General features: G+C 40.1%; 1 protein-coding gene across 3 annotated transcripts in view; it reads left to right on the top strand.

The window, feature by feature from the left end:
* Positions 1–13,179, top strand: part of LOC117453866 (polycomb group RING finger protein 3) — a 111,810-nt gene that overhangs the window by 72,331 nt on the left and 26,300 nt on the right. For all 3 annotated transcript variants that reach the window (XM_034092891.2, XM_034092889.2, XM_034092890.2), the window contains exons 3-6: positions 3,296–3,413; positions 7,586–7,682; positions 12,169–12,224; positions 12,564–12,671. In XM_034092891.2, the coding sequence (XP_033948782.1) occupies positions 3,296–3,413; positions 7,586–7,682; positions 12,169–12,224; positions 12,564–12,671 (379 nt within the window). The remainder of the gene's footprint in view (positions 1–3,295; positions 3,414–7,585; positions 7,683–12,168; positions 12,225–12,563; positions 12,672–13,179) is intronic.

Genomic DNA, 13,179 nt, shown 5'->3' with positions numbered 1-13,179 from the left:
TAGCTACAGTGTAGTTATGACAAAGAAAGGCTTAGGTCACAGGCTCCTCCAACAGTGCAACACAATAAAACAGATACAATTGTGCAAGTAAATAAAAATAAAATGTAATAGAAATAGTGCAGAATAGTCTATATACAAGTAATTGGCATATTGATATAAGTTGCAAACAGATTCATGTTATGGATGCCCTAGACTTCTGCTTTCAGACGTAGTTATTTATGAAGTTATTACCAGGACTGATAATAATCCAATGCAGAGCCAATCATATAATACATTATTTAATATATATTCTATATTTATATATGTATATTTATATCGTCTTAAAGTTGCAACCGGCCCTTTGAGTGCAACCATAAGCTAATGTGGCCCGCGATGAAATTGAGTTCGACACCCCTGATATAGAAGGTCCATAAGTCTGGGGGTAGACCAATGACACTCGAGGTTTTTCAAACTATCGTAAATAATGCAAAAATAATCATAAAATATGTTTTTTACCGATAGAAGTATGTAGTGGTTATTTGAAATGATGTCCTATTACTTACCTTTCAATTTCTTAGTTTTTAGAGCAACTTTATTCAGATAAAAGAGCCATGTCTATTTGTATCTTGACTGCTGACGTTAGCTAAGCAGTGGTGAGGTTGTGTTGTTACACGTTTTGCTTCTTGGCGATGAAGCATCTTTTCCTCCACACCACAACAAGATAAACACACAGCATGTCGAGATGAAGAAAGCCAATTATTATCTGCTCGAAGTCGGATTGAGCTTTACCTCTTGAGTCTTTTCACATTGCCATACAGAGAGGAGGACAGCTTTTCTTTTTAGAGCTCACACACATTTATTTTGTTATCCTGCGAAGCCATTCTGCACGTTTGAGATGCTTAGATTAAAAGCTAAACACTCACTGTTGGCTCAAATCAAATCAAGTTTTATTTATATAGCAAATTTATAAACGATTTTTGGTGGAGCCAAAGTGCTGTACATAAAATAAAAATAGCCTACAGTAGAGACACTTTACAGCAAATACAACAGCACAGATTGTTCAGGATATCAGTATGGCAATACGACACCCTCTGTCCTTAGACCCTCTGTCCTTAGACCCTCTGTCCTTAGACCCTCACGTCATACAAGGAAACACTTCCAGAGAAAGCCCACAGTTTAAAGGGGACATGGGAGAAACCTGAGGGAGAGCAGCAGAGGAGGCTGATCTTTGAGTGAGGACACTGCACCTGTAATACGTTTTAAAAGAGGTTTAATTGTCACTCGGTGTCTTTTGGTCAGATTTGACGACGAGTGAGTGTTTCTCGTAAAACCAGGAGCAGAAATAAGGAAACTGAATCTGCTGTTGATGGATGTTTCTGAGCTGATAGTGAAACCACAGTTAGTCATTCAGTTTCTCAACACACCTCAGCAGAGCACATCTCTGCTTTCACAACTTCTTCATTCACAACTTTTTAAAGCGTGAATCAGCAGCTGAGCTCCCTGTCGCTTAGGGCTGCACGAAATTTGAAAAAACTGACATTGTGATATTTTTCCCCTGTGATAAATATATATATATATATATATATATATATATATATATATATATTGCGATATGAAAAATACAGGAATTGAAGAAAAGACAGTTTTTTTTTTGTCCGCAAACCATCCTTTCTTGAACTTGAATACAATTGGTATTTTTTTTAACGATATTTAACCGGATGAAGGATTTTAGTCACGGACGTCTGGATCTTAAGTTCTCAGAGCAACAAGCTGAGCGAGCAGAGCCTGTCACTCACTCAAGTGCCCCCGCCATGAGAGCCGCGCGAGTTTTCCTTTTGTAGCAAGCAGCAACATAATTGTAACATGACGTGTTTGAGTTAATTTGCCTACTTAATATCGCACGTCCTAAAAAAAAGAAAGAAATCGCATGTCCTCCGATGTGAATATCGCGATTGTCGTCACGACAGGAGATCGTGCCCCCTACTGTCGCTGCCGGTCTGATATCTGACGAGACCCTGCAGATACATGTCGAGCTAAACCCAGAGTGTTGCAGCTTTTCTTAGATACCCTCGGTCTTCACTGTGAACGGAGATATACTATAATACAGATGTACTGTTACCTGCCTCAATAATACTCATTACTGCCACACAAACAGAGATAGAGTTGGCTCTTTAAACATATGAAATGGAATAATATATAATACAAAAACTAAATGAAAGGTAATGCTTGAACACGCGAGCAGAGATTGAAACGGAGAAATTGTTGAAATGGCTAATATTTAAAGTAATAAGCTAAGAAACAAATACATGGTTGGAATAACTAAAAGCTAATAGGTGAATGGTTAAATAATCAGATCACTTAACGCAGTGGTCACCGACCTCGAGCCCAAGATCACTTTTTATTCCAAGACGTAAACCGAGATCTACCAAAAAACCCACTTAGGAGTGAGACTATTCATCGGCATATTTATTTTTGCAATACATGTACATTACAACGGGCTCAATGTAAGATGCACACAGAAAGACAGTTATCGGTGCAATATTCATATTTACGGTAGGCCTATCTGTTCAAAACAAACTATTAATATCTACAGTATCTGTTCAATGCACTATATTTAGTTCCTCAGTTCAATTAGTAATATTCACATGTGCAGATATTAGCCCACAGTTCAATGTAATCCATCTTAACTTTCTCTGCACAATATATTTCCAACGCTCAAGTTGCTCGATCAGCCTGCCTGTGACGAGACTGCTGCGACTGCACATGATCTGTACGCCTGTTGAGATCTGGCTGATGGTTAGTGATGGCCAGCCGGAGGCCGTCAGTGAGACGTGCGTCCGTCATACGAGTTCTATGCTTCGATTTCATTATTTTCATTTTGTGAAAAGGCCGTTTCACAAAAGTATGTGGCGCCACAGTCGGCCTTCAGTTTAAGCGCACATGTGGAGACCTCGCTCTACTCACGAGTGAGCACAAGTCCCGATCTCTTGCTCTGGCCTTCAATTCAATGTCGCTTTGCATTTCAATGATCTCCATGGCAACACCCATAGGTAATGTGATAAAGGATAAAGGGTTGAAATAGTAAGAGCGATTGGATAAATGGTTAAATAATAAAAGTAGGTAAAAAGTAACTATAATTGTTACTTCAAAGTAAAAATGATTTAGTGAAATGTTGGCATCAGTTTCATTCGTGAATATTCTCGTGAAGATGACCTTAAATAACAATAAGAAGAAGTCAACCTTCGATGTCTTTTATTCAGCTTGCGTGAGTTCACTTGAGCTTTAATAATATGCATGTCTTCTCCTTCCTCCCCAGAACCCCGACATGCTGACGAGGAAGATAAAGCTGTGTCACATCAACGCCCACATCACATGCCGTCTGTGTGATGGATACCTGATCGACGCCACCACCGTCACCGAGTGCTTACACACCTGTAGGTCCACACACACACACACACACACACACACACACACACACACACACACACACACACACACACACACACACACACACACACACACACACACACACACACAGCTTATTTATATAGCACCTTTCAACACAAGGCAATTCAAAGTGCTTTACAAAAATGAAAGACATTCAGAAAGTGGCATTTAAAAACTGTCACACACACACTCTCACACACACTTCCTGTCTGCCTCTGATGTCTGCTTCACTTCTGCTTCCCACCTGTCAGATTTCTTCCTGTTCCTCTTGTATTGCTCTTGTGTATTCGACACACGGGCTGTTTGTTGTTCTTGGCTCTGAAGGTGTTGCTTTGGGATTTATCTCCAAAGGAAGAATCCCGGAGAGAAGAAATCTCTCTCTGGGAAACAGGCGGCTTTACCTGAAGCTGCATTTTGACTTACAGCAATATCCATATGACGTTTCACCATCTTACTCATAATACACAACCCTCTATATGGTTTAGATCAGGGGTGTCAAACTCAATTTCATCGCGGGCCACATTAACATTATGGTTGCACTCAAAGGGCCGGTTGTAACTTTAAGACTATATAAAAAAATATATATACATATATAATATATATAAAATAACGTATTATATTACATTATTGCCTCTGCATTAGATTGCTATGGGATAGGGTAATAACTTCATAATTAACTACGTCTGAAAGAAGAAGTCTAGGGCAAATAATTGCAAGTCTTTTCAGTGAGAACGTCACAAAATGATTTAAAAAGAAAAGCCAAATTCTGGAGAGAAAAAAAAGTGACATTTTGAAAAAAAGTCAAATTCCGAGAGAAATGCAACATTTGAGATGCATTGTGGGACATGTAGTTTATGGGCAACGTGCTTCTGTAAATCGGCATGTAACCGTATAATAAACATATATTCTTTGCACGTTCTTGTGGGGCCACAGAAAATGAAGTCGCGGGCCGGATTTGGCCCCCGGGCCTTGAGTTTGACACCCCTGGTTTAGATGGTCATTTTAAAGAGGCTCTCTTGTGCTTTTGGGGTTTTACTTTCTTGTCGTGTTATATTGGTTTTAGTGCATGTTAATGGTCTGCAAAGGCAACTTGTTGAACATTAAAGCATGCAAACATGTCGCAGTAGAGCCACGAAATGCAAATGGGAACCTGAGAAGCAGCAGAATCGAGCCCCTTTAATATTAATACCCACAGCTTTTAACTTGAAGCTAATCTGCACATTTATTCGCCCTCATATCAAAGTGGGAATCGGCAACTCTCCCACTTTTAACACACATCCACACTTCAGTGTGTCATGGTGAGGCTGAGCTGAATATCACCGAGCAGCAGCCGCTGAACTCTGACCCTGAGCTTTCCGATTTATAAGAAACGGAGAGGGTGACTGATACCCAGGGTTGGGAGGGTTACTTTGTAAATGTAATCAGTTACTGATTACTGATTACATGGCTCTGAAAGTAATCCGAATACAGTTACAGTTACGTGTCTTAAAAAAGTAATCAGATTACTTTTGGATTACTTTCTTTTTCCTGGGTATGTTTTGGTGAACAGGAGACACAAAAAGGAAACTGAACGTGTTTTACTGTTTTAATGGCTTATCAAGAGCACAACTGAAACATCACATCTGAAACGATGCAACAACATAATACACTTGTTGGGGATGCAGCTTGGGATGTGAGGAGTGAGGGACACGGCTTAGAACGGGTGTGTCGCATTCTGTCCTGCCAGTGTTGGCAGGACATGAATTAAAATGTCGATCTCGGACTTCATTTTAAGGACATTTCGGCCAGGGGTGTAGAGCTATAGTTTAAGCACCGGATTGGCAAAGCAGGAGAGTGTGTGCACCAGTCTGCCTTGATCTATGAATTCATGTCCGTGACTCACAGTATTTAGTACTCAACTCCTGAACAACAACAACAAGAACAAGAAGCCCGCGTGTTATCCAGCTTGTACCCAACGATGGAGAAACGTATCAAGCAGCAGTGGTCCACTGAAGAGACCAGCTACCTGCTGGGAATCTGGTCTTCCGAAGAGGTGCAGAGGAAGCTGGAGCACAATCGGTCATTGTTGTTGTTGTTGTTGTTGTCGGTGTCAGCTGTGAGGGGTTTCTCTGGGCAGTGTGAAAAGAGCCGGAGCTAAACCGAAGAACCGGTTCTGAACCTGAAAAGCTCTAGCACGGAGCTTGAACCGGAGTTGCGTTGGTGTGAATGAGGTATGAGTTAACTCTCACATGACCTCTCAGCCGGTTCATATTTAGAGGTTTACGCTGTGAGAAAATCATTCTGAATAATAATCAGAGTTGAGTATGGATTTTGAGATTAAAGGCATTCTCACCCCTGCTGATACTGGAGCTGTTTTATCGAACTTAACACATGTATCCCCGGTACAGTGAGTCATGTGATCAAACTGGACTGTCGACCAATCAATGCCTCTGGTTCTCCTGAAACACACTGAAGAGAAAAGTTTGTTCATTTAAAGTGAGAAAACCCAGTGGTGGAAAGCAGTGAAGCACATTTACACTTTACCTGAGTATTTACATTTTATCCTTCTTTATTTTACTCCACTACTTTCTCCCTGGTAATATTTGCAGCATACTGTACTTTAGACCTTCATGCTAACAAAAGCTTGCAGTTGTATTTCACCCTTGTACTACATCATAACTAACTTCTCATGCGTTCATAATCATACATCCTGTTGTAATGTAATGGCCCCAAAACACATTACACCACATATTGCACACGTGCATGTGTGTGTTCAGGTTCAAGTGTTAGTGTACATATTCTTTGAGAAAGGTGGAGTTCCCGTGGGGGGAGGGGGGCAGAGGGAGGGGAGACCGGGTGCATGTTGCGAAAAAGTATTGTTACAGTGGATGAAGGGGGGGGAGGGGGAGGGGTGTCTAAAGTCAAAGATGAATCTTGATTGGGCCAAATTTGACCTCGAGTCACCCAAAAACAATTCTGCTGGGTCTCCCCAGACCCCAACACCAAATGATACACTTTTCTTTTTAGAGACCTTCAGACTTTGCTAAAATAGTCCAAATCAGTTTTGTAGTGCTGTAAGCTGTTGTGGAGGATATCATGAAGCCTTGTTCCGAGCGTAGTTATTATACAATTTTAACTTGTCACGGGAGACCCGAACACAACATAAAGAACAACTCGTATCAGAAGTGTAATGAGAACCCAGACAGTGTGATTCTGCGCCTGTCCACCAGAGGGAGCTCTTCCACTGCAAATGAGAGCTGTTCTTCTTCTGTGGAAACATCAGAGTAGCTTTGATTCTTCATCACTTTGAAGAAGACGCTCCGACATCACAGACTTTAAACAAAGACATTCACATCACACAAAGACAAATACAACTGTGACTAAAATACAAAAATGCTGCAGGTGGATTTGATGTTTGGTCTCTAAACATGTCCTGTATTATGAATATGAAGGATTAATTGGTGAGAGATAATATATTTAAGTTCATGCACCATTTTTGTATATTATACTATTCATTAAAAGTCCTGAGGTTGTAACAGCTTTGAAACAAGATCATGACAGCAGCATCATATCGTATCATCATAGATTAAGAATACACTTTCAACCCACCACAACTCCAAGCACATTTCAACAAATACTGCACTTTAACTACTGCAGATATTCGTAAATTCAAAATAAATGATACATTTTCTTCTGAGACTTGCTTTTAACATAGACACCTTTACTATAATGGAGCCTTAACATTAGCTTGTTAAATAATTGACCAAAAATGTATTGACAGTATAAAATAGTCTCTTCAGTGCCCTCTGGTGGACACACGGGGTATTGAATGTTGGACACTACAGTACTGACATTTCTGGTTCCTTATCAGCTGATCCATCCATCCTAAGCTAACGATGTTAACATGTGCTCACTTTGCAGCTGGCAGTAAACTGACATGAGATCTTGAAAGGCTGATAATGTGTGTCATGCTTTAAATCATCAATAGTTTTTATTTTGACTCTATTTGTGATTTGAGTCCAAATCGGCAAATAACTCTGATTATGGTTTTGTCATGGATTTGACTATAAATGAGCTAAACGTTGAAAAAGTGTTTGTTAAAATACAGCTTGGAGTAACCGTGTGTGCGTGTGTGTGTGTGTGTGTGTGTGTGTGTGTGTGTGTGTGTGTGTGTCTATAGTCTGCAGAAGCTGCCTAGTGAAGTATCTGGAGGAAAACAACACGTGCCCCACGTGTAGGATTGTTATTCATCAGAGCCATCCACTGCAGTACATCGGGTGAGTGAACACACACACACACACACACACACACACACACACACACACACGCACGCACACACACACACACACACACACACACACACACACACACACACACACACACACACACACACACACACTCTCTGTTTGTCAGAGCTCCATCCGTGTGTCTCTGGGGATCCTCTGCTGGTAAACAGGAGCAGAGAGTCCACTCTCCTGCAGGAAGTGAACCCGGTCTGCCGTCACGCTGCTCGGTGGGGGGTCTCTGCTCGTGGGGGGGGCGTGTGTGATTTTAAAAGCATAGATTATCAACATAATAAGGGCCAGTTAATAAATAATGCAACACACGATTACATTCATAACCTGAACCCATTACCAGTTCTGTCTCTGAGATAAACATACAAACAGGAACGGGGGCAATAAATAATAAATACATGAAAATAACTCTTAACATATTTGTTGTTTCATCTGAGGGTGCAGATTTTATTAATTAACTTGATTATTACTGACCAGGAAAACCAGAGATATCATCTTTACTTAATTTCTCACTCCTCACGGGGCATGTGTGTTTCCAGTCCACAGAAATCAGACTTGTATAATCAGTATTCATGTTTACGCGTGCTGCTGTTCTCCCATTGGACGACTTGAAGTCACTTGAGGCAGTTTATCAGATTTCACTCGGCTCCCTCTGGACTCACCGAAGGATTTATGCAATATTAATTTCACAAAAGCAGGAACACTCCCCTGTAAACACACTTTGAAGTGTACAAGCAGGGAGTTTCCTTTCAATGTGGACACAATAGAGTAAACTAATAATATGTGGCGTTACTAAAGGACACGGTCCAGTAAACTGAGCTGAGTAACGTTTTAAAAAAGCACAACTAGGATGAAATAGAAGTTAAGAATACAAAAGTAAAATCAATGAAATACAATAAATAAAATAAAATAAATAAAATAAATAAAATAAATAAAATAAATAAAATAAATAAAATAAATAAAATAAATAAAATACATTAAATACATTAAATACATTAAATACATTAAATACATTAAATAAATAAAATAAATACATTAAATACATTAAATAAATACATTAAATACATTAAATAAATACATTAAATACATAAAATAAATACATTAAATAAAATAAAATAAATACATTAAATACATTAAATACATTAAATACAATAAATAAATTAAATAAATAAATAAAATAAATAAATAAATTAAATAAATACAAATTTTAAATTAATTAAATTAAATGTGTATTAAAAAAAAAAAGGAATAAATATAAGTAATTGTCACAGATAATCTGTCACACAGATTCAGTTTTCCAGTTAATCAAATAAAAGACTTTGAATATTAAATGCTTTGATGTTAAATTATCTTCAGGTTTAAATAAACAAGTACATTTCTGTTGTTTATTAATGACCTTTGCCAGATGTAATCCTCCTCTCCTCAGGGTGTTGTTATTCCTGCATTAGCTTCTATGAAATACCCCACACAAACTTAAAGTGCACCAACACATTCAGACATCACCGTGCACGCCTCGCTGTCTGCAGGAAAGGCCTACGTTGAGCTCTTGGAACAGCTGTTGGGTTGTTTGCCTCAGTGTTTTCAGGAACTCAGAGGTGATGGGAAACATCAGAAGTGACTTCAAGGCGAAACTCCCGATAAAACCCACCTGCTCATCAGAGGACTGATCGGAGTTAATGTTTGAGATTAGACTCTCAGAGAACGGCTCAGATAATCCAGACGCTTGTTCTGTCGAGTGCGGCTTTCCTTCATCTCACAAGATAATAAAACCACCACGAAAAACAATTCGCTTGACTCTAAATCCCGCAAAGAGCAGCCTGGCATTCTTTCGTTCTGGGGAGAAGTGAATACAGCTGGTGACTATTTGTGAATAAAGAATACAAGTTAAAGTCACAGGTAATCAGGTATCAGTCATTTTGAAAAATAAATACATAATACAAATAGTTTTTTATGCCATCAAAGGTTCTTCACACCCTTTCATTAAACTCTAACTAACTAATTATGAATATTTCAAATATTGAACATCATTTTTTGTTTTAATCAGTTCCCCAAAGTCCAAGCCTTGTCTTGTTGGTCATACGAAAACAAAAAAAGTTCACGTCTTAAAATCTAAACTGTTTTTATAGACTCGTGCTTAAGCAGCCACTTTGACCCCCCTCGCTTTTTAGGTACTTTATAAAAATACTTGTACCTTTACACGCTATTTGTTAATCCTTTATTTAACCTGGAGAAAATCGAATGGACCCATCCTGCCCAGTTGTTGTCGTGTGCTGAAGCGCAATTATCCTTGTACATTACCGTTTTATACACAGTACTGTATTCACGTATCTGTGTATTTATTCCCATCTATTTACGTTTCTTTTTGTATCATTTATTCTGTACATACTTCTGATAATTGTTTATAACGGACTGTCTGGTTAGACCAGGGGTGGGGGCGTTTTTTTAAGCAGAGGTCAATAATTTGTACGGCCCTCTGAGGATATTGTAAAAGTTGAAATGGCCCTCGAGAGGAAAAAGGTTCCCCACCCCCGGGTTAGACCCTCCTTAATGTCGTTACACTGTGCTTGCATTTTGTAATGACAATAAAGTCATCTAAAATGAAATGTGTAATGTTATTGTTAGAAACACTACGCAGGAAACATACAAGCCAATTAAACAGTTACACAAAGGACCAAAAAGAAAGATTACATAGTATTATATACATATATATATATATATATCCAATCCACTCTATTTCTATAGCACAGAGGGTTTGCCAAAGTGCTTCATAACGAACATAACATTATAAAAGAATGGATAAAAGGCACATAAAGGCTATGGACAGACAATACAAGCATAGCATAGGTAGAGCGTAGCTAAGACTGACTCGAAAGTGGGCGACAATTCGACATGGGGGGAGGGGGGGTCTATGATGCATGAACAGCTACAGGCAGTTGGCATATAAAAGGAAAAACCAATGGGACGCAATGCGTTACACCTCCATCACCACTACAATAAACTCCCCTCGGTTAATATTATTTTAGAAGAATGGTGTTCGTCCGTCCAACAGCCCTTCAAATTAATAATACAGGTTTCTTTAATCTGAGTCACGTTTGCACACCGTCATGAAGTGTTAACCCTCCACACGTGTGCAGCAGGGGTCAGTGTGTCGCCGTGTACCTTACAGCGACTCAGGCAGGCCACTCGTGTTTCAAGAGCTTTCAGAAATCAGAACCAGCTCCACATGTGTGTCCGTTACCTGGTGGTCGAAGCGCGGCAGCACGGTGACGGCAGCCCGAGTCCACTCTGTGTCGCCTGCACGGCTTCACAGGAGGAATGTTTAACACCGTGGCCCCTGAGAGCAGCTGGCAGTGACTCTCATTTGACTAAAGCACCGGGCATTTCTCAATACTTGCCTCTATGGTTACGGAGGGGTCGTCACACTGTTGAGTCGAGCTGGACAGCAGGCGGTGTCCCCGCGTCTGCAGTACACTCAAAAGAGGGTTATGCATAACGTGTGTGTGTCTATTTGAATTGGTGTCAAACCTCCTGAACACATTTTTATATCTGCAAATAAAGTCTTTTGGTGAACTATTTTAAATCACATGTGACCCGCTCTACCGAAATCAGTCGGAAGTCTCATTCCAAAAATATTCGGGGTTTGGGTGTTTTGATTGATTTTAAATAAACAAAGTCTTGGCTTTCAGAATATGGAACTTTTATTTCCAAAATCACTCGATAAGTACATGAAGCTCGTAAAGGGACGAAGACGGCTCTCACTCGAAAGCTGCTGTTCCGCAGCGCCGCGCCCCCTCCCTCCGGTGTACAGAGTATAGTAATAATAGATAACACGGCAGGGTCCGTTACAGTTTGTTTTCATCTGATTTCAAATAAACAAAGTCTTGGCTTTCAGAATATTAAACTTGTTTCGGCAAATTCTGAAGATAAATACAACTTAGTAGCTTCGGCGTAATTACAAGTGGAGAACGGAGTAACTTGACGTCACAGCAGGCGCAACAACAACCGGGGTTTCTCGTGAGGGTTTTCCCCGGGAAACAAACACAATACACACAAACGCAAAAAAAAAACACACACACATGTATACACACACACACACACACACACACACACACTTGCGAGCTTCCCCCAGACCAGTAATCCAAACGAAAATATCTTCCCTCCGTAGTATTTTGATCATTTGCTAACAACCAATCAGATCGATGGATTCCAGAGAAGAGGAAACTTTGAAGGCCTTTTTCTCAAAATGAGGACTCTGTGACAGTCATTATATAATGTGACATATTTCGCTTAATATTTGGAGTACAAAAACAATCCTGATATCATTAGAAAGCCAGGAATCTCCTCTTTCCAGCAGTGTATACAACTCAACATGTGTCTTCGGGTCAATGCGACTGATTTCGATGGAGCAGGCCACATGTGTTTGTGTTTCACGTGATGCGGTTACTTACCAATGTCTTGTTCCTTTCAGCCATGACAGAACAATGCAAGACATTGTCTACAAATTGGTACCGGGACTTCAAGAGGGTGAGTTGTGTTTATTGTCCTTTGTAACGATGCAACACACAAACAATAAAACTAAAAGCCTTAAAACTCCACTTCTACTGTCGCTACTGATTTCTTTTATCACTTCCTGTTTGTTGATTAGTTTGGCCTCGCTTTGACAATTTGTATGCAATATTTACACTGTCATTGCTGCGCTTAGAAGACTTATTGAAGCTGTTTTCATTACACACACACACACACACACACACACGCACACGCACACGCACACACACACCATTGAGTTTTTAAAGACCCAGTGACCTTGACAGATAGTCTCTGTCCTCGCTAACTGTTCCTCTCCTCCTCCCTTGTCTCCTGCAGCGGAGATAAAGAAGCAGCGGGACTTTTATCAGAAGCTGGGGATGGAGGTGCCGGGAGACATTAAAGGAGATCATTGCCACATGAAGACGCATCTAGATCAACGCAACGGTACGATCCAACACTTCCTCCTTCAGCTCAAAGACGTTCTCTGTCTGTTTGAATATGTAAATGAACCTGGATCCAGAGGTGCGATATGACCTTACGGCAGTTCATGACCAACACGAGGAGGCGTGTGGCGCAGTGGGTTGTGCGTAGGTGTCGATGATGTCGTTGTGTCCCTGGGCGAGACACGTCACCCCACATTGCTCTTGCCCACAGTATTGAGTTGTATTATGGGATATGAGTCTGTGTTGAAGTCCTCCAAATAACAATGGAAGTACATTTGACTGATGTGATCAAACGAACAATAAAGCGGTCCTCCAAGCGTCCTCTAAAGGCTGAAGAGGAACACTTTAGAACTTGACTGAGATAAACATAACCTTTTATAAAGCACAGTCATGTGTACTCGCCATATATGTGTGTTTTTCTACATTTCTCATTATATTTCAGTGTGGGCACAGTAAGTGGTGTGAAGGACCAGGGTACAGAAAAAACAGGAGTGCAGGTTGAGGTGCAA

This window comes from Pseudochaenichthys georgianus, chromosome 10 (genome assembly GCF_902827115.2).
Source record: "Pseudochaenichthys georgianus chromosome 10, fPseGeo1.2, whole genome shotgun sequence".
NCBI classification, from domain to species: Eukaryota; Metazoa; Chordata; class Actinopteri; order Perciformes; family Channichthyidae; genus Pseudochaenichthys; species Pseudochaenichthys georgianus.
Note: the sequence above shows the minus strand (reverse complement) of the source record. Positions and strands in the feature narration are given on the sequence as shown.